The 19,927-nt window shown below is 45.2% G+C and overlaps 6 protein-coding genes and 1 long non-coding RNA gene across 7 annotated transcripts; 4 read left to right on the top strand and 3 right to left on the bottom strand.

Annotated features, from left to right (window-relative positions):
* Positions 1-212: 212 nt before the first annotated feature.
* On the bottom strand, positions 213-3,854 carry LOC1280463 (DEAD box protein 52 homolog). The gene is made up of 4 exons (XM_320199.5): positions 3,630-3,854; positions 2,772-3,556; positions 621-1,265; positions 213-531 (listed from the first exon to the last, which is right to left on the bottom strand). The coding sequence occupies exons 1-4, from the start codon at positions 3,708-3,710 to the stop codon at positions 246-248; spliced, it is 1,797 nt and encodes a 598-aa protein (XP_320199.5). The 5' UTR covers positions 3,711-3,854; the 3' UTR covers positions 213-245.
* A 221-nt stretch (positions 3,855-4,075) lies between these two features.
* LOC1280353 (vanin-like protein 1) lies at positions 4,076-9,058 on the bottom strand. The gene is made up of 4 exons (XM_061655734.1): positions 8,088-9,058; positions 6,684-7,413; positions 4,981-6,161; positions 4,076-4,901 (listed from the first exon to the last, which is right to left on the bottom strand). Exons 2-4 carry the CDS (start codon positions 6,987-6,989, stop codon positions 4,652-4,654), a joined length of 1,737 nt encoding a protein of 578 aa, XP_061511718.1. The 5' UTR covers positions 6,990-7,413; positions 8,088-9,058; the 3' UTR covers positions 4,076-4,651.
* LOC133392989 (uncharacterized) lies at positions 7,413-8,244 on the top strand. Its single transcript, XR_009765946.1, has 2 exons — positions 7,413-7,840; positions 7,904-8,244. It is a non-coding gene; the product is annotated as an uncharacterized LOC133392989 (long non-coding RNA).
* Positions 9,059-10,855: 1,797 nt separating the features above from the next.
* On the bottom strand, positions 10,856-11,691 carry LOC5667852 (zinc finger protein 512B). Its single transcript, XM_001689182.3, has 2 exons — positions 11,587-11,691; positions 10,856-11,521 (listed from the first exon to the last, which is right to left on the bottom strand). The coding sequence occupies exons 1-2, from the start codon at positions 11,590-11,592 to the stop codon at positions 10,958-10,960; spliced, it is 570 nt and encodes a 189-aa protein (XP_001689234.2). The 5' UTR covers positions 11,593-11,691; the 3' UTR covers positions 10,856-10,957.
* A 305-nt stretch (positions 11,692-11,996) lies between these two features.
* Positions 11,997-14,849, top strand: LOC5668389 (titin). Its single transcript, XM_061656668.1, has 4 exons — positions 11,997-12,104; positions 12,170-12,728; positions 12,852-12,859; positions 14,236-14,849. The coding sequence occupies exons 1-4, from the start codon at positions 12,099-12,101 to the stop codon at positions 14,761-14,763; spliced, it is 1,101 nt and encodes a 366-aa protein (XP_061512652.1). The 5' UTR covers positions 11,997-12,098; the 3' UTR covers positions 14,764-14,849.
* A 1,135-nt stretch (positions 14,850-15,984) lies between these two features.
* LOC133392986 (titin-like) lies at positions 15,985-16,757 on the top strand. The gene is made up of 2 exons (XM_061655742.1): positions 15,985-16,090; positions 16,153-16,757. The coding sequence occupies exons 1-2, from the start codon at positions 16,085-16,087 to the stop codon at positions 16,675-16,677; spliced, it is 531 nt and encodes a 176-aa protein (XP_061511726.1). The 5' UTR covers positions 15,985-16,084; the 3' UTR covers positions 16,678-16,757.
* A 1,355-nt stretch (positions 16,758-18,112) lies between these two features.
* LOC133392983 (MAGE-like protein 2) lies at positions 18,113-18,991 on the top strand. The gene is made up of 2 exons (XM_061655739.1): positions 18,113-18,207; positions 18,281-18,991. Exons 1-2 carry the CDS (start codon positions 18,202-18,204, stop codon positions 18,947-18,949), a joined length of 675 nt encoding a protein of 224 aa, XP_061511723.1. The 5' UTR covers positions 18,113-18,201; the 3' UTR covers positions 18,950-18,991.
* The last annotated feature ends 936 nt before the right edge of the window (positions 18,992-19,927 follow it).

Raw genomic sequence — 19,927 nt, 5'->3', positions numbered from 1 at the left:
GTCGGAGGCTGACACATACCGTTTGCAATGGCAATCGACGCGTTGAATTATAGGCCCTACAATGCGACGAATTAATGTCACGCCCCAAAGACGTTAATTCTCCCTAGTTGGGATTATCAGCGGGGGGGGGGGGGTTAAAATTGTTCTTTCTCAATTTTTTTTACATTTTCAGGCTATTCACTTGGATGCAATCCAGTGAACTATAATTTAGCTTTTTAATGCATATAATAATGGTGCCGCACTTTTTATTTTTTGCTCGCTGACGGCTTTGAACGCTTTGATTTACCAGCGTTTGCACTTTTGTTACTACTGTTACTACTAACCACGAGAGGTTTATTTTTACCTTTGCTTTTGCTGACGAACCGCTTCTTGCGCTGGAGCTGTTGAAGCTCGAACGTAGGAATCGTTCGAATCATGGCCCGTTTCGGTGCTTTTTGAGCTAGAGTGTCTCGTGCCTTCTTCGAGCTACCATGCATTTGCAGCATGTAGTCCGGCACCTCCCCACCTGCAGATTTTATCAGCTGTGCAATGCTACAGAAAAAGAAACACAAACAAAACTCCGATTAGAGCATTCGCGTTGCAAACAATCATATCAATGGGGTCGCATTTTTTCGCCAAACCTTTTCAGATTAACCGTATCGTCTTTGGTGAAAAAGGTGACAGCTTTCCCGGGTCGACCGGCGCGACCCGTCCGTCCGATACGATGGACATACGATATGGTGGACGGCGGAAAGTCGTAATTGACAACCAAATTAACACCCTTAAAGTCGATACCGCGGCTCATCAGCTCGGTACAGATGAGGATCCAAATTTTACCCTCACGGAAGGCGCGCACCACGTTGTCTCGTTCGCGCTGCGTACGATCGGAGTGTATGACGTCCACGTTGAGCCCATCGTAGATCAGCTCGGTGAACAGCTGCTGTGCTCGATCCTTGCTCTGCACAAACACAAGCACCGGTGGGTGCAGCCCTTGCGCTACCATCTCGCGGAAGGCAAGCAGTTTGCCTGATTCGCTGCCGGTGAAGAGCAGCTTTTGATCCACCAGCTCGACCGCACCGTTGATGAGGCCGATGGAGAACCGGATGCGGTTGGGAACGTTTTTTGCTACCCACAGATTGACGTCTCGCGTTTGCGTCGCACTGAAAAGGGCTATCGTTTTGCTCGGATTGTTGCATGCCGTCAGCACCGTGTCGAGCTGATCGCGGAACGAGTTTTTGGAATCCTCAAACAATTTATCCGCCTCATCTATCACAACCCATTGAATGCTAAAAGAAACATTAGTATAATCAACATTAATTTTGCGAACCATGTAGTGCTACTTGTTCCTTCGAACAGTTCCACACTCTTAATGTGCTGAGCGATGTGTTTGTTCCGCGCTGATTCTATGCTAGGTGCTGTGTTAGTTTAGCCGTTTTTCAATGAATTGTAATTTTTTCCATTATGAGTGACCTAAAACGACTATACGAGCTGGGTCATCTGGTTCCATGCGCTGCACGACCGTAAGGTCGTTGTACATCCCTCCACATGTACGGGGTTTTGTCAGATTTGGACATTGTGCATGTCTCAGATGCGTATGTGAGTACCAGCACTATATAGGTGCGATCGAATTCCCGTCCGTCGCGACGAATTCTTTGAGGTGAACTGTTTTCTCATGGTATAAAATGACCGGTTGGCAGCCAGCAACCTTGCGCGCGACCTTTGACCTTTGAGGTGAAATCTTGGACGAATTCAAAAGTGCGTTCAACAATCTGTTCGTAACCCTTACGGAAGTTTGGACTTCTTAGAAGTACCACTGGTGTTGCCACCATCAGTTTGGTCTTTGCCTCGTTTATCTGCAACCCGAGGTTGTCTGCCGCTTGCTTGATACCTTGGTAAGTTTCAGCTACATACGAGAGCCGCAGATCAATGATGTCTGTTATCATCAGCGTGTACCAGGATCTGGGATGACGAAAGTATCTTTTAAAAGTTTTAAAGTAAAAGTTTTAGTAAAATATTAAAGGAATTTAAATTCAGTGTACTATCTCGGTCGGAAGCGTCTGCATCCGGTCGTGAAAAAAATACAATATCCGCAACCTCATGGCTTTTGCTTTGGAGGGTTGGATTCCAAATCGGTCAATAAATTGAACCCATTTTGAACATTGGTCTTGAACAGAATCTTTAGAGTTGCTTGTCTCGAGAATGGGTGGTCGAATTAGGATGGAATTTGATAAATGATTCGGGAACAACGAATTATACAAAATGTAATGCGTATCATGTTTTTTTTACCCTACCACAGATCCGTTGTAAGAGCTGCTTACAACAGCGGTTTTCAACCGCTGGGGAATTTTTGATCATAAATTCGCTAAATACCATGGGTTGCCATTTTTTCCCCCTGTTCATGAACTTGTGAGTGGGGAATGAAATCCTACATGGACCCTACATGGGGGGAAAAGCTGCAAAAAGGTTGAAAACCACTGTCTTACAATATATACATAAACATTTTCAAGATGAAAAAACAGTATTTTTTCCAAATAATTTAACAGCACCTAGCATAGAATCAGTCCGGGATACAATAACTTCGTGATTTTTTAGAAACTGTGTGGCAGCACTAGAACTGTGCGCTTGTGTGCAAGTGCGTTCGCACACTGTACTTTGCTGCGTGCAGATGACCCATCTGACCAATCGCCAACAGTGACTTGCCACGGTAGGATTACAGGGTGTGAGCTTTTTTACCTTTTTTTACCTGGCTAGAAGCGTTTGTTCTGGAACTAATTTAAAATTGGCGTACTTACTTGCTAAGATCGATTTTCGGAGGATTCTGCGAAAGCAGATAGCAGATTCGATTGGGGGTCGTCACCAGTATATCGTAGCTGCGGCCGCTAGCGAAACTGTAATCACACTTCTTCGGGTCGTCCACCATGTGTATGACGTGCGTACGAAGGTTCATTTCATCGCCGAGCCGCAGTGCCTCCCGCTGCGTCTGCTTCGCCAGTTCGCGCGTTGGACAAATGATAAGCGCCCTGAACCCGCACTTCATTGGTTTCTTCAGATGGTGTAGAATAGGAATCAGAAAGGCGGCCGTTTTACCCGACCCGGTCGGAGCGCAGGCATGCAGCGAGTGCGTTTTCAGCAGTATCGGTATGGCTTGCATTTGCACCGGTGTCGGTGTGCTGTAGCAGCTCTGAATGTTCGCCACCAACCGGTTCGACACACCATAGTCAGTGCTGAGCTGATCGAACGATTCGATGATGTTGGGCACTTCGGGGCTGTGTCGACTTTTCTTCACATGGATTTTGAGCTGGTTTCGCAGCCGATTCAAGCGAAGCTGATTGATCAGCTCGACCTTCTCCGGAGGTACAATCTTTTTTTGTTGCTCTGATTTTTTCTGCTCCCGGTTCTCCTGTTCGCTTCCCGAATCGTCACTGGAAGAATCTTCGCTTTTTATTCGCGTATCCTCTACCGGTGTTGCTACCAGTGATTTCGTCACTTTGGAAGCCTTCACTTTGCGGCCGGTGTCCGTTTCCTCCTTAATGCATACCTTCAATTTTGGGAGGCTCGTTGTACTGCCATTTTCAAGCTAAAATGAACACCGCAATGAAATATAACAACCTGCGATCGTGCAGTGATGAGGGCAGCCAATCGAACCTTACCTTTCTTTTGACCGGGAGCCTGTTTTTGTTGGAAAATTTGGCACCACACGAAAGCTTACGAAACAGATCATTGGCAATCATGTTGCATGAGCTGGAGAATATTATTTTTCCGATAATTCAGTTGAACTATTGCAAAAACACCCAGAGCCGCCGAATGTTTTGGTTTGTTTCACGTACACGCGTTTTCTGGTTTTGGCATGACATTCTTCGGAAACACACGGAAATTTCACGAGCTCAGGTTTGACGTTTGTCGAGGGGTAGGTATGTCGCGCGAAAATATGTGTACATTTTTCACCGGGCAGAAGCAATCGTAAAGTCAAAATAAAGGGCGATCGGAGGCCAAAAACGGTTTTCACGTGCTCGCCAACGCTCCAAATCGCTGTGATTTTCCCTCGCTGGCGATCGTTTTCGTTGTGAGGGGTTTTGAGGGAGCAAAATCAAAATTATTTTATTTAATGATTCCGTTTATTGCGATATTTAAATATATACATAACGTGATTTACAATGTATTTAGCCCCGTGTGGGCACCTACTTCAAAGATATTTCACACGAGGACCAATAAATAAGGACACGCGATAAAGATAACATTGGTACTACGTATTCACGGTAGGATATAGAAAAGAACAGTCCTTAAAAAAGTGATGTTAACATTTTGAAATATCCGAACGGTAAGTTATTTTTTTGAAAAGAAAACACCTTGCACTTTGATTATCGTATAGAAGGTATCTACATCTTGAAAGGCACTAACTATCACAACTTTTTTTCTTTATCAAACGCAGGTCCCCTTACATGTTCTACCCCTCCCCCTCCCCAACGCAATGGCGGAACCTTCGAAACAGGTTAGTGAATTGTCTTTTTTGGTACTCATTTAACGATATCTACTGACGAATATAATGGCACAACACACGCTATTGCCTAGCCCTGCAATAGCGCTTGAGGGTGAACAGGCTTGGCCGAGAAAAAATACTGCACAGGAACATTGAGTGCGGGAGAAGGATCATCTTCCCGCATTCTTTTTACGATTACGCAGCGATCCGTTGCCAGATGGCATGCAGCGCTACTGCTAGGAGCAGCATAGCAGCGGTAGGCTGGGTGCCGGCGATGGCACCTCCATCATCGTCCGGGTCCGGTTCGGGAGTGCTCTCGCCGGGTCGCTCGATCGGGTTGTAGAACTCAAACTCCTTGTGGTTGAACGCATAGATACCGAACGTTTGCATGTCGCTGATCGGGGTGGTCAGGTTCATCGTCACAATCTGAACGTTGGTAGAGTAGCTGCGAAGGAGATGGATGATTTAGTATTTACCTGAAAGTAAGAGACACGAAACCATCGGACTCGCAAGACCCGACTTACTTGACTTCGGCGGTAAAAGCGTAATGGCTAGCGTCATACGAGTACATGCGCATGTCGAGCGTGTTGGGCATGGCAAGCGTGCCGTTGGCGATGAACTGTCCCGTAATGGAGATGGAATTGAACTGCAGATACTCGGAGTTGTGTTGCAGCATCAGCCCACAGCTCGCGATGCTTTGGTTCGCGCAGCCGATCACGCCACAAATCGACACGTGCGCATCGGCAAAGCCCTGGAAGGTGCGCACACCATCGAATACGGCCAGCCGGTAATGGTGCGTCTGGTCGCGCTCGGCATCCACCGTCAGGCTGAGCGAGAAGTCACAGCAAAACATGCCACTGCACACAATTTGACCGATCGTTTCCTGCTGCCAGATCGGGTTCAGCTGGATGGTGGTAAACTGTTCGAGAAAGTCGCGCCCCAAACGGACATTTTTCAGCTCGTACCCGGGCAGACGATGGCCGCTCGGTTCGGCTATCGGCACTTCCAGCACGTCGCTCGTCAGCGAGTGATAGCGGGTGTGATTACCCGAGCCCGACTTGGGCACTGTCACCGTGTAGAGGGCCCGCGTAGGTACACCGGTGTAGTGTGTGAGCAGCGCTCCATTGCGCCCATTAAACACTCCGGTACCGGTTGCCCCGGAAGGGCCATAGTTCGTACCGGCAACGATCAGGTTAGCATCGTTCGCGTACGCCCAGCTCTCGAAGATCTGCGTCGAGCTGAGGAACGGCGGCTCGGACGTCCAGAAGGCGGGAAATACAAAGTCCCGCAGGCCGTGCTTAACGAGCTCGAGCGTTGGCTGCGCGAACAGAATGTCGAAGCACGTGAACACCCCGAAGTGTACACCGAAATCCGTCTCGAAGCTCACTAGCTCCGGTGCGGCCGTCACGCTAGTACCCGGCTCCTTGAACAGATTGTATTTCCGGTAGCGCGCAATGACCGTACCGGTCCGGTCGAAGACGACGTCCGTGTTGTAGCGGACGGTTTCGGCCTGCTGCTGCAGATAGAACTGCTCGGACAGGTTGATCACCAGATATTTGCGCACCTCGCGGGCGAGACAGGACAGGGTGACTAGAATGGTGCCGTGATCGTCACATGGCGCAACGCGCTGTGCCGGATCCGGCACGAATACTGTGTCGGAGAGGGAGTTGAGCGTCAGCTCCGGGAACACGATAATGTCGGCGGGCTGAAAGTAGCAAAGCAAATGAGAGTGTAAATTAGAATTACTTTGGAGACTGCGCTGCTGCGGTCACTTATCGCGCGGACACGCTGCGAGTACATCTGAGTGCTTTTACAAACAGAGAAACAAGTTTGCTGAAGGGGACGGTACGGACGGTAGCATTGAACGATCTAACGACTAACGGACTAGTTGCAACTGAGCTTATAAGTTACGATGTTAAGCTGCTTGTCAAAACGACATCGCCAAACAGAGAGCCTGTAACCATTTACAACGCACGTTCGTTGAGAGATTAGGACATTCTAATTAGTCAAAAAAATTGGTCAACAAAAACTGCACATCATTATGCGTTCGCGGGGTGTGTGTGTGATCCCACAACGTCCGTTCACACTTGGTGACTGTGGACAGTGGATGGACGATCGCTTGTTTACTGCCATTACTGCTGATAAGAGCGCGCAATTAAATCCCAAGAATGAATGAAAACGACCCGTCCGTTACATTGGACATTGGCATGCGCACGCAGAGACATACCTTTGCTTCCGGAGAGCGTATGAGCCGGCTGTACTCGGCCAGATGCAGCTGGGTTCGCTGCTCGATCGGCATCGTCATCGGTTCGGGGTGAAACTCCACCACGGACACGACGTAACTGTCACTTTCCGGGGTTGACCGTGCGTACTGTACAATTTCCTCGATCGTTCCCTCCTGTGAACTACCGCCATAGTCGTAGTAGTCGTCCGAAGCATTCGCTTCAACAGGTGGCCACATGGTACCGGCGACGAGCAGTAGCGCTGCCGCTAGATGGGGCAGAATTTGCCCACGATTCCCCCGAGTTGTCATCCTCTGTCACTTGTCTGCGATCCTACTAGCAATCCTTGTTACTCATTGAAAGATGGTCGTGCCGACCGATCGCGATCACACGGGTTGTAATCGCGGCCTGCTGCCCCTGTTCCGGTCCAGGGCCGATGCGAGACTGAGGGGCACACGCTTGCTCGGTTGGTCCGATTGCTTTCTACTGCCTGCGGGAGTTCCTTCGGGGGACGGCCGTTATCGTCTGCGTAGAGGGGTGTTCGCGGTTGACTTCTTGCCTTCTGCTTTGCCGTAGCCTGTTCGCTTCGAGATCCGATAGGCCAGGCGTCTTCGTCGTCGGTCGGTTTGTGTGTGAGCGGTCGCGGGCGAATGGATGACTAGTGCGGTGGTGGCACTGATAGCGAACACCCCGCCCTTCCCTTTCCGATGCAGGCTGTCAATGGCGCAGTGCATTCTGTTTTATGGATGAGTGGAGGAAGCGAAAGAGTAGGAAACGTGTTACATTCGGTCCATCGAACGTATCGTTGCGTATTGTATTTGTATGTACGTATGTAATTAGCATGCGGTGTGAGCATGGGAGACGGTTTACATTTCAAAATGTGCTATCCTTTTTTTTCTATACTATCACTGTTATTCTTCATAATTATTTTGTCCATCAATACAAGGCTAAGTAAATGCGATAACACAAATGGTAACAATGTTATCGGAAGTTCGTTGCATTGAATGACAAATTACGGAGCAAGGTTCGTGATATGAAAACAATGAATTTTTACAATGTTGCAATTGCAGATAAGATCTTTCTAGGCTTAAACTAATCTGTTGTCGTCAAGTCGAACGAAAACAACGATCGCCACAAGCGCCACGACTGTTGCACGTGTCAAGTAAATACGATATTTAAATGCAGCTACAATCATAATTACGCATAAATTGCTTGTCCATTTCAGGCCCAGCATTGCACTAGTAGCCTCTCCTGCAATTGTGTGATACCTTGCGGATATGAATTCTGTACCGCAGGCAACAACAGATGACTGGACTGATTGTGACAACAAACTATCCGTTCCGGGATTGTTGTTTTTTTTTTGAGTGTGCGTGTATTGGAAAACGTTTTATCCGGTTCAGCTTACTCACCGAGCGACCACGGTTTCGCACAAACGATCGATGGAGACATTCAAGGCAACGGCACGGTCTCGATAAGTAGCTTATGCTTATAATTACTAAGATATTAGTAGAGTACTCTACACTCACTACACTGCACGAAATAAGTTTTTTTTAATTATGTCACAAATCACCACGAGTACACGGTTTTACATGAAAATTCCTTGCCCGAAATTGTGCGTGTTTTTTTTTTGTAAGCGCTTGTACGCACACCTGTCTTAGCGAAACACAAACACACCTAGGCGCTTCGCAGACACACAATCACATTCTTGGGTTGCGTTTTGCCCCCCGTCACCGCTCCCGACACGTAATCGTGTGCGGGCATGCGGTTCTGATAACGCATGGCTGCAGGAATTCTGTGCCCATCATACACAGTACACTCACACTGCACCGGATCAGCTGACGGGCGAGAGACGCATGATTAGGGTTTTGTGTACCTTTGGCCACCCCACTGTTTGTTTTGCTTCTTTTTGGGCTCCTTTTTTCTCTCTCTCTCTCTATATCTCCCGTTTTCTCTACTACTCTTCGATCACACACAAAAACAGTAACGAAAAGAATGATGCACACGAAGAACCGCGAACGTTAGATCCGGCACACTAAGGCAGGCGCGTAGGAATGGAATGCCGTACCACCGATAAAGCCGCCTGGTGTGTCACCACGGTCGGTAGCCTCAGCTGTGGCTCGCACGCAAACACACAAGCGTTGAAGAGCGGAGAGGACAGACTAGCACACGCGATCGTCGGTCAGCCGATAGAAGAAGCTTTGACGGACTAAAAGCACCCGCGTTCTCTCTCGCCCGGCGCCTGACGCACTAAGGGCAAACGACGATCGGCAAAATCCTACCGATCAGTGTTAGAAACGGTGGTGTAATAATTCCACGTGGCAGCTGTAGTAAGTGGGAGGTGAGTTGAGAAGAACAACTGGATTAAATGTTGGCTCGGTTCTTTTCAAATAGTGACTCATTCCTATTGGAAAATAATTGTTAGATGCCAATGTCCCATAGTGATTTCGTTGCGAGAGCCAGTGACTCAGCCTCGACGCGCGTGCGGCTCCCGCTCACGCCCGACCAAAACCGACGACGGTGCTGACGATGATAATAACAACGATGATGATAGCGACTAGTACAAATAACTTGTGTTTGGTTGGGGCTTTAGTTTTTGCGCAGAACGCGCGAACTGGCATGCGCAGCCACGTTCGTTTGACCTTGCGGAAGTAGTTAGAATTCAAATTTCCACACTCTTACAATAGGATTTTGCGCCACTAAAACGCTCGCAGCGAGTAAAGTGACTGCGTATGGTTCAGCAAAATCAAACTACATAAGCTTAAACCCAAACCGATTCAACTCACGTATCGAAGCTGATCGCCTGTCGGATGGCTACGTAGTGATCAATTACTTTTCGGTACAAGCTTGTTCGTTCGCTCGCGACGGATGACGAAATGATATTCATGTTGTAGAGGGTTGTAGTAGAACACTAAGCAAAGGTGATGTTTTTATGGGATAATTACACGTTATGGCATCATTACTCTCGTGTTAGGCACTGGAACTAAACTGACCATTAGACTAGTAGTAATCTTAGTAGAATGAGAGGTAAATTTTCTTATAAACGAGTAAAGTCTCGGCAAAAAAATGTTGAGCTCGATAAATTGAAGCAATGAACGGTCGCGTATCTTACCGGAAACAGTGCGGCGAACCATTGCCTCACTTTTTTACGCACGGCACGAGTCACGTTTGACCAGCTACGCCCCAAAAGCAGCCGCACCGTACGCAATTAAACGCAATCGTACTGTCCCTTTTTTGGGTAACATTCACATCGATATTCTAAATGCGCGAGCGCCCTGCGATCGGTTTGTATGGTGTTGCTTTCGGTTTAATGGTGTTCGAGCATGAAGGTGGAAAAGGGACGCTCAAGAAAAAAAAATAAACAACGTTTACAAGATAAGACATTCGTTCGTTAGCGAACCGAAATTCCAAGACGGGCCAGTATTCTTTTGGTGTGTACATTCGGATATAGAAAAAACGAACGGACAGACGGACGGACGGACGGAAGTGAACCAAAATCAAAGACGATTTTCGAAGGGAGTGGCTGGTCAGTTTGTTTCCTGTCCTGTAGGGGGAATGTGTGCGTATGATAAAATTATAAGTGATGAGGTAGATGAAATCATACCTTTTGAGATATAAAAGATGTTAATATTTTTTTAAACAATAAAAACGCCTTTCGTCAAACTCTGTGCAGTGTCCATCGTTGAAGAGATGACACGTTGACTGTGGCCCTGGGCTATTTTTCTATTTCATAATTCCGATCCTTTTCCTTATCACACCAAATATTTTTATTGCCTTGACGATGAGGGCCGCATTTTGCACACGAAGTAACGGCCCAAACATCCTTTTTATCGATTTATTGAAGGAGAACAAACGTGTCAAGAATGTGAGGAACATGTTTTGCTCTTCCTTTCTGCTGCCCCCCCCCGGGGGACATTGGCGATGGTCAACCCCGCCCTATCTAGGCGGTATTGTTTAGATGCTGTTCAAAATTGATTCCACAAATATGGGTTAGCTTGGGCGAGGTATGCAATCATATCGACAATCCGGTGCAGGTTGGAATATTCAACGAAATCAGATGACTACAACATTTGTTTGCAAATCAAATAAACGTTGTGAGGGTGAACCATTTTTCCTTACCGTGGTTTCATTCTTCTGTTGTGTTGGGGCGAAATTTATGGATTTTAATCGAATTCAGTGATTTGAGTTATTTACAAGAATATATTTGTTTGGTTTGATTACTGGTAGTGTTCATTGACGGAGCGAAGTGCTGGTAAAAAGCGGTTAAGATCGTGGTGGAGAATTAACCCCACAGTGGCTTGTGTTCGTAGCCGACCGAGCTGCCGTACACAGTCGAATCGTGGTCGTACACCGTCGACGGAACCGTCTTGTGCACGTAGTGGGGCTCCTTCACGTACACCGGGTAAGACTTCTCGACCGGCACTGGGTATGGCTTGGCCACCTCAACCACCTGCTTGTGGTAGACCGGAACCTTCACCGGCACCTTCACCGGGACGGGATACGGACGGTCCACGTGCACTGGGACCTTCTTCTCAATGTACACCGGGACCTTCTTCTCAACCACGTACGGGACCTGCTTTTCCACATGCACTGGGACGGGGACCTTGACGGCGACCGGAACCTGCTTCTCGACGGCCACTGGGTACGGGACAGCGACCTTCTTCGTCACCGTAACGTGGTTCGTCACCTGATGCTGGTAGTCGTTTCCATAGTAGCCATCGTATCCTCCGTAGTACTGATCGTAGCCGTTGCTCAGCTCAACGATGCCACGCTTATCCTTCTTGTTTGCGTCGGTCTCTCCGTCGCAAAGGGCAAGGGCCAACACGGCGAATAGGACAATGAAAACCTGAATTATAAGAATTAGATTAGTTAAAAATGACTACCACGATCTGAAAAGAGAAGTAGTAGTACCTTCATGATTAGGCTTGGAGTAGGTAGAGCACACACGATCGCTGAACGTTAACTGATGGTTACTTTCGGTTCAATGGTTGGCTTATATAGCACCGGATCGTTCGCTTCTCTTTTCGTCGTAACCTTCACTGATGTATGAATTCTTCATCAAGGCAACGAACGAACATAAGATTGTCACAAGGATATACCTACCGCGGTGTATTGGTAGGGGTATAGTATTTATTAATCCGAGGCTTATTTCAAACATCCTGGCTTAATGCATCAATTGTCTTCAATTGTGCAAACCGAATTGCGGAAAAGTTCAAGCCCCATATTTATGGCATTGATTTTGAATCGACCAATCCATTGTCGATTGTGACCAAGGAGAATTTCATAAAACTGATAACTTCGTAAAGACGACGTTCAAAAGAGAAGCGAACGATCGGGTGGTATATAAACCAAACATTGAACCGAAAGTAACCATCAGTTAACGTTCAGCGATCGTGTGTGCTCTACCTACTCCAAGCCTAATCATGAAGGTAATACTACTTCTCTTTTCAAATCGTGGTAGTCATTTTTAACTAATCTATTCCTTATCATACAGGTTTTCATTGTCCTGTTCGCCGTGTTGGCCCTTGCCCTTTGCGACGGTGAGACCGACGCAAACAAGAAGGATAAGCGTGGCATCGTTGAGCTGAGCAACGGCTACGATCAGTACTACGGAGGATACGATGGATACTACGGAAACGACTACCAGCATCAGGTGACGAACCACGTTACGGTGACGAAGAAGGTCGCTGTCCCGTACCCAGTGGCCGTCGAGAAGCAGGTTCCGGTCGCCGTCAAGGTCCCCGTCCCAGTACACGTGGAGAAGCAGGTCCCTTACGTGGTTGAGAAGAAGGTCCCGGTGTACATCGAGAAGAAGGTCCCAGTGCACGTGGACCGTCCGTATCCCGTCCCGGTGAAGGTGCCGGTGAAGGTTCCAGTCTACCACAAGCAGGTGGTTGAGGTGGCCAAGCCATACCCAGTGCCGGTCGAGAAGTCTTACCCGGTGTACGTGAAGGAGCCCCACTACGTGCACAAGACGGTTCCGTCGACGGTGTACGACCACGATTCGACTGTGTACGGCAGCTCGGTCGGCTACGAACACAAGCCACTGTGGGGTTAAGTAATTCGTATCGATTTGGAATGTCTTTCGGAATGTTAATAAAATGCGCTGATGTGTTAGAATAATCATTTGACTTAATTTATTTCTGTATTTTAATTTTATTTTCATATGATTTGAGATTTGTATGTATGTTATTATGTATTTTTATTGATACATCATAGAATATGGTATCTCAAACCGTTTATAGTTCATTCACTAAAATCATTTGCCGGCTTCTAGCTGGCATTTATACCTGCATGATTGATTGTATTACGGATTGACATATATCAATGTTCACTCATTTTCTGTAGAAGCCTCAAACAGGAAAAATATTGGATATTGAAAGTGCTTTAGTACGATTAACAATTACTCAAAGAGTAGTCTAAGTTGTATTTTTGTTTCATATGCATTTATATTTATATGTAGGCATTCGTATGAATAAGGGATTATTTGTTACTAACAGTAAATACATGTTACATAGTAAGTTTCTCCTATTGGTTTTAAATAAATATTATTATTAAAAGCGATGTACCATTATTGCTGCAGCACATCTAGGCGTAGTCGGTCTAGGCCAGATACAATCATCAATGGGCAATCAATGAGGGGGGGGGGGGAGGGGTAAGAAATCTTAATAAGAATTCGTTGGATAAATTATTTTACATCTGTACCTAGGGACTGACTTGGATTACATCACATTTGTTATTGATAAAGATAAGATAATCTAGAGAATTACCGTAAGAGGTAAAGAAATCCGAACTTCAAACAGTATTCTTTCGCTATTCAAAATAAGTTGTATTCTATTGCGACTTCTAATTTATAAGTGCAGATGCAGCTATAATTAATAAAGTGTTATCAAACTTCATCAAGAAAGCAAAGGCAAATGTGGTTTTCTTGAGCACTTACGTACACATTTCCGATCTCCACGTGGGCATAATTTTGGACTCCGTTAGTAATCTTAACCTCCGACACAGCCCGCCGCATAAACCATCCACCACTAGTAACCTAAACAATGACCTTCAAAATTATCATTAGTTTTTCATATTTTACACGCCCCGATGCTATATCACTCGTATTGCAATTTTCCTTTTCTTTTGGCGTGGCTCTGCTAACGATCCGCGCGTTACATCGTTGCGAAGCGGTGAGATAAAGAAGCTCGGAAAGATCTGCATGATGTTGTGGTGTTATTTTGCTGACTGGACGACCCGCAGTAGCAACGTCGCGTAACGCAAGCGAACCGTGGAAATGGGTGTACATGTGTATGTGTGTGGTTGGCTGTTGTTTTTCTCGAGATGGTTGGAAAGTTTCAGCAGATCAAAAGACGATAGAGAAAGAAAACACTCTTTCGAGAGTGGAGTATAAAAGCAAGCTGTAGGCATGGATCAAGCATCATCCAACCAGCGAACGTTGTACGGTGCAGCTGATCAGCAGTATATTTGGAAAGGCAAAACATGAAGGTGAGTGGGATTAAGTAAAGTAAAGTTAAATCGTGAACATAACAAACGGCTTGTTTTCTGATCTTCCAGGCGTTCATTGTGTTCTCTGTGGTCCTGGCCCTTGCCAGCGTGGGTGCAGTCGAAAACTCCAACAAGGAAAAGCGCGGACTGTGGGAGGTTGAGTCGGGACATGACTCGTACGAAGCCTACGGCCAGCATCATCAACCACTGAACTATGGATACACCAAGAAGGAGATCATCACAAAGAAGGTCCCAGTTCCTTATCCAGTAGAGGTCGAGAAGCACGTCCCAGTTCCGGTGAAGGTCCCGTACCCGGTGAAGGTCGAGAAGGAGGTCCCATTCGTGGTTGAGAAGAAGGTCCCGGTTTACATCGAAAAGAAGGTTCCAGTGCACGTTGACCGCCCGTACCCGGTGGAAGTGAAGGTTCCAGTTGAGGTCCCAGTTTACAAGAAGGAGTACGTCGAGGTCCCGAAGCCATACGCAGTTCATGTCGAGAAGCCTTATCCAGTGTATGTGAAGCAGCCCGTCTACGTCGAGAAGCAGGTTCCAGTGACCGTCCACATCAAGGAGCACCACAAGAAGCCGTACTGGGGTTGAAAGGAACTTCAGTGTGTTCAGACGGGTCGATGGAAGCTTCTGACAGTTGTTGATGATCTTAAATAAATGTTATTGTAGAAATTAAACCATCATCTTTTTACTTTTTACTTATGATGGGCAAATTTTACGGGTTGTAGACATGTTTAAGATTTGTAATAATTGCTATAGATCTCTAGCATATACATGCATCACCTGCTTACGGACGCATCATCTGTATATGATTAGATGCAGGTTCTATAGTGTATATTTAGAATTATAATTATAATTATCATGAAGGGATGTCTACCCTTACACATAATAATTATTTGTCCAAGCAATATGTGTGGTGGTTCAATTGTTTAGGTAGTATACCACTAGAAGCTTTGTTTCTTTGGTTAACCAATTTTATTTAGAGTTACGTTTCACAAATAATCTATCATTCTTGCCATTTCTATTCGTTGATCTAACTATTTGATGAGTCCCAGTTGCTATCATGTGTACAAGAGTATGCGAACCCCTTTATGTAGTTTTGACTTTCCAATGCAATGCATATTGGTGCATACGTGATCGGCCTATCTGAAACTACCCCATTGTTGCTTAATTCTTATGGAAAATATTTGGTTGATTGAATTACACACAAAATACAAAGAAAGAAAAGATTCAAAACTTTTCGAACCTTAACATTAATTTATACTATCTTATAGTAAGAATGAACGATTCAAACAATGATCTTTGTTACAATCAACCGAAATATGTGAATGGTTTTGATAATAATATCATCATGGTGTATAAAACCATCTGTACCAACCGTAAGCTTGAGTTTGTAGCTAAAGGTAACATGATCAGTTTGTCAACAGGATGGAATAAACTATATTTCTTCAACAGCGAAAATACATTTTTTCCATTTATACATTGTGTCCTTCGACAACGATAGGTGCAGGAAGTTTTTCAATAACAAGCGTATTAATTTTTTTTAATTGAATCAATAGTCTTTAGATGTCGCTTTTCGCTGGGTGTTTCACGTAGCCAGCGAGAAAACAGTCTCTCATATGGTGAGGTCGTTTATGGTTGGTTAAGCATTACTTTGTCGGTTGCTTCACACGCAAAGGAAACGAGTGACAATAAAATGCGAAAATGTGTAAGACGGCTCATCGGCAAAAATCTTGCAACCATCGTCCGATCAACAAACGGCTGTGACGTTTCGTGTGGGTGCTGCGAAGTAAGCAAGTTTTGGTATAAATACTGTGCCTCTTGGCATAAAGGGTATCATTCGAGTGTGAGCGTTCGCGTAGCGGTAGTTAGCAGACAGTAGACCCAAACGTTCAACAGCGGAAAGGCAATCATGAAGGTAAGATGGTATTACTAGAAAGTGAGTCAACACTGTATGTATTATTTACTATTCTTTAATAGGCGTTCATTGTGTTCTCCATGGCTCTGGCCATCGCATGCGCGGCTGATACCGATGCAGCCAAGAAGGAAAAGCGTGGACTGTGGGAGGAATCCTATGACAACTATGGCTACGACAACTACGGACTGGGCTACTCCGATTATGCCGAGAAGGAGGTGAAGCACATCGTCACGAAGAAGGTACCGGTGCTGTACCCAGTGGAGGTCGAGAAGCACGTTCCAGTCGAGGTGAAGGTCCCGTACCCAGTTGAGGTCGAGAAGAAGGTCCCGGTCGTCGTTGAGAAGAAGGTCCCGGTGTACGTGGAGAAGAAGGTCCCAGTGCACGTTGACCGTCCATACCCAGTTGAGGTGAAGGTCCCAGTCCATGTCCCGGTCTACAAGAAGGAGTACGTCGAGGTCCCGAAGCCGTACGCAGTTCATGTCGAGAAGCCTTATCCAGTCTACGTCAAGCAGCCCGTCTACGTCGAGAAGCAGGTCCCAGTGACGGTGCACATCAAGGAACATCACAAGAAGCCGTACTGGGGTTGAACAGCTTCTGTAAAACGTTTTGAAATAACTTTATGAGACGAATGATGCCAAAAATATAATTCTTTACCTGAAGTATGCAATTTTACGGTGAATTTTTTTGTTCAATAATACTCACATAAGACCTATAATTGAGATACACTGTTAAAATTGTTATCTGTATAATAGAAGTACACTTATGTTGTTTTTGATATTTTTGGAGGATGTGCCCATGTCTGTGACATTGGGGCGGTCTGGTGGTACAGTCGTCAACTCGTACGACTTAACAACATGCCCGTCATGGGTTCAAACCCCGAATAGCCCCGTGCCGCCATACGTAGGACTGACTATCCTGCTATGGTAACAATAAGTCACTGAAAGCCACACGGTTGCCGACAACGGTTGTTGTGCCAAATAAGAAGAAGAAGACCATGTCTGTCAACCCATTTCTTACAAAAGTATAACCCATGTTCTTTACTGTTATGCATGAGACGGCCGATGCATGAGTAGTGTGTCGTTTATGTGATGTATCTAATGCATGTGTATTTGGAAAATAATAATTATTGTATAACGAAAAAGCTAAACAATTCTACTAATCCAATTCTGAGATTAGAGAGGACTTGAAATTAAAAACTATCTAAACCGCTAGCTGCCCCGATAATGCCAGCAGTGGCGGATTAACATTAGAAGAGAGCCGTTTAGCGGTCAGACCAATATAAGCCCTGTTGAAATGACCAGCGACAATTTCGATTGAGAGATTCTTCACTAGAGTCTTTGTTCGATCACCTTCGCGACCTTTTGGACGGGCGTGCCTCAAACCTTATCTCAAACATGTGTGTCATTACTTTACGACCTACAATAAATAATTTGATGGGTATTTGGAAATGAAATGAGAATGAATTAAATTTATGCTTAGTTGAAATTTATCTTTAAACATTTATACTACATACCTGTTATAGATTCCTATCGTGCAGAAAGTGTACCTTTTACGCGAAACTGACCATTCTGCTGTGGCGAAACTACGACGCAAAAGTGTAATTTCTTTTGCTATTGAACAGCTAATTCGTTACTAGAATAGCAATCAAGAGTAATTATCAGGAATGACGGCAAAACAGCATATGATTCTTGCGCGACTCATTGCCGCTCTTTGCTAGTCTGGGTTTACCAAGCTCTTTGGTGACATTCTTTATAGGAACCGAACTATCATTCGGGTTTACAGCACTTTTTAATCGTCATGCTATAGAAGGGTTTTGTTAGAAGTTGTACAATCAATATGGTACGGTTTTAGGCTGTTTGGGCCTAAATGTCCTTATATAAATGAAATAGACACCACATCGATCGACTAAATACGCAAGAGGTGTACATCTGCACTACGTTACTCAATATATTGTCCATAGCAGTAAAACAAAGATGAAAGTGTTTCCACTTCACTTTCTGTACCGCTTCGTAGAAAGTTCAACAAGTAGAAGCTGTATGGTATAAAACTGGGCGCATTGGGTTCAATTGATTAGTAACGATCCGATCGTCGTATCATCACAATCACTGAAAATGAAGGTAAATGTAACGCAACACGTGATACTAATCGGCTGCAACTTTAAACTATATCATACTTCGTTGCTTTAAATAGGTTTTCGTCGTACTTGTCCTAGCAATCACCGTGGTGAAAGGTGTAGTGCCCGATAAATCGAGCGAAGATCATGGAGGATCGTATGAGCAGAAATATTCCCAGCAGCAAACGCATGACGACAAGTATCCACAGCAGCAATCGTACGACCAGAAGCATCTCCAAGAACCCTTGTATGACCAGAAGTATTCGCAGCAGCATTCGTATGAGGAAAATTATCACCCACAGCAGTCGTACGAAGCTTACAACTACGGACAGCAGCATAGCGACGGAAATTACGTAGACTATGGAGAGCATGACGAACATCAGATCGAAAAGGTACCCGTTCCTTATCATGTTGAAGTGCCAAAACATGTTCCCGTGGAGGTGAAGGTCCCGTACCCGGTTGAGGTCGAGAAGAAGGTTCCGATCGTCGTTGAGAAGCAGGTTCCAGTATACGTGGAGAAGAAGGTCCCTGTTCAGGTGGATCGGCCATATCCCGTGGAAGTGAAGGTCCCAGTCCATGTCCCGGTGTACCAGAAGGAGTATGTCGAGGTCCCGAAGCCGTACACCGTGCATGTAGATAATCCTTACCCGGTATATGTGAAGCAGCCCATCTACATTGAGAAGCCGGTACCATTCACTGTTCTCATCAAGAAAGAACAAAAGAAACCATTCTGGTGGCTTTTTTAGATAAGTTGTGTGATTAGTTGAATAAAAGTAAAATGTAAACAATATGTATATCTTTATCTTGGTTTATTTGTTCTAGTGTTTTAATGTTGTTACGTATTTGCTGAAGGTTTGCGAGAACCTGTGGCTTCACGGGTGCCTAAAACTTCTTCTTTTTCTTATTTGGCGAAACAACTGCAGTCTGTCTAGGTCTGCATTTATGATTGACTCAGCTACTTATCAGTGACTATCGATAGTAGAATAATCAGTTCTCATGAAATCAGGCTTGGGGCACAGTCCGTACGGGACTTGAACCCATGACGCTCATGTTGTTATTCGTGCGATTTGTTGACTGTAACACGGGGCTGGGCAAACTAAATGGACGAATGACCCTGAAACCTAAATTTATAAATCAAGGTGGAGCAAGGAGGCGCCAACAACAAGCTACTCGGGATAAGAGGCGAGAGAAGAAGGGGAGTAACAATGACAACGAGAAGAAAAAGAGAGACAACAAACAAACCCATAATAAAGCACACCATCGCAAGCTATTACTTTATTTGAATTTTCGTTCTATAGTTATGAAAATAGAAAGATATTTGTATACGACAGTTTGTTTGCGTTTTAATGAAGTTGTTGGTTTTCAAGATTCTTCTATGTTTAGGACTTCAATAACTATGACTTTAGGGTAAACCGATTGCAATTGCAATACTCTGTGTGTACAAAAAGATTAATTCACAAGCGATTTGAATAAAGAGCAGAAACGCTGTTCAGCCGTGCGTTTAGGTTAGCATGGTATCTGCCTATCTAGAACCTGTGGAACAACATGACGCTTCAAATAATATTTTATTATTGATAAGGATTCTAAAATAAACGCTTCAAAATAGAAACGATAAACACGAACTGAAACAATACGTATCAACACGAACTGAAACACTGCAAAGCCTGCTGTTGAATAAATTTTCTGCGTCACGCAAGATTGATATTGCTGCGGACTGTATTAAA

Source organism: Anopheles gambiae, chromosome 3, assembly GCF_943734735.2.
Source record: "Anopheles gambiae chromosome 3, idAnoGambNW_F1_1, whole genome shotgun sequence".
Lineage (NCBI taxonomy): Eukaryota > Metazoa > Arthropoda > Insecta > Diptera > Culicidae > Anopheles > Anopheles gambiae.
Note: the sequence above shows the minus strand (reverse complement) of the source record. Positions and strands in the feature narration are given on the sequence as shown.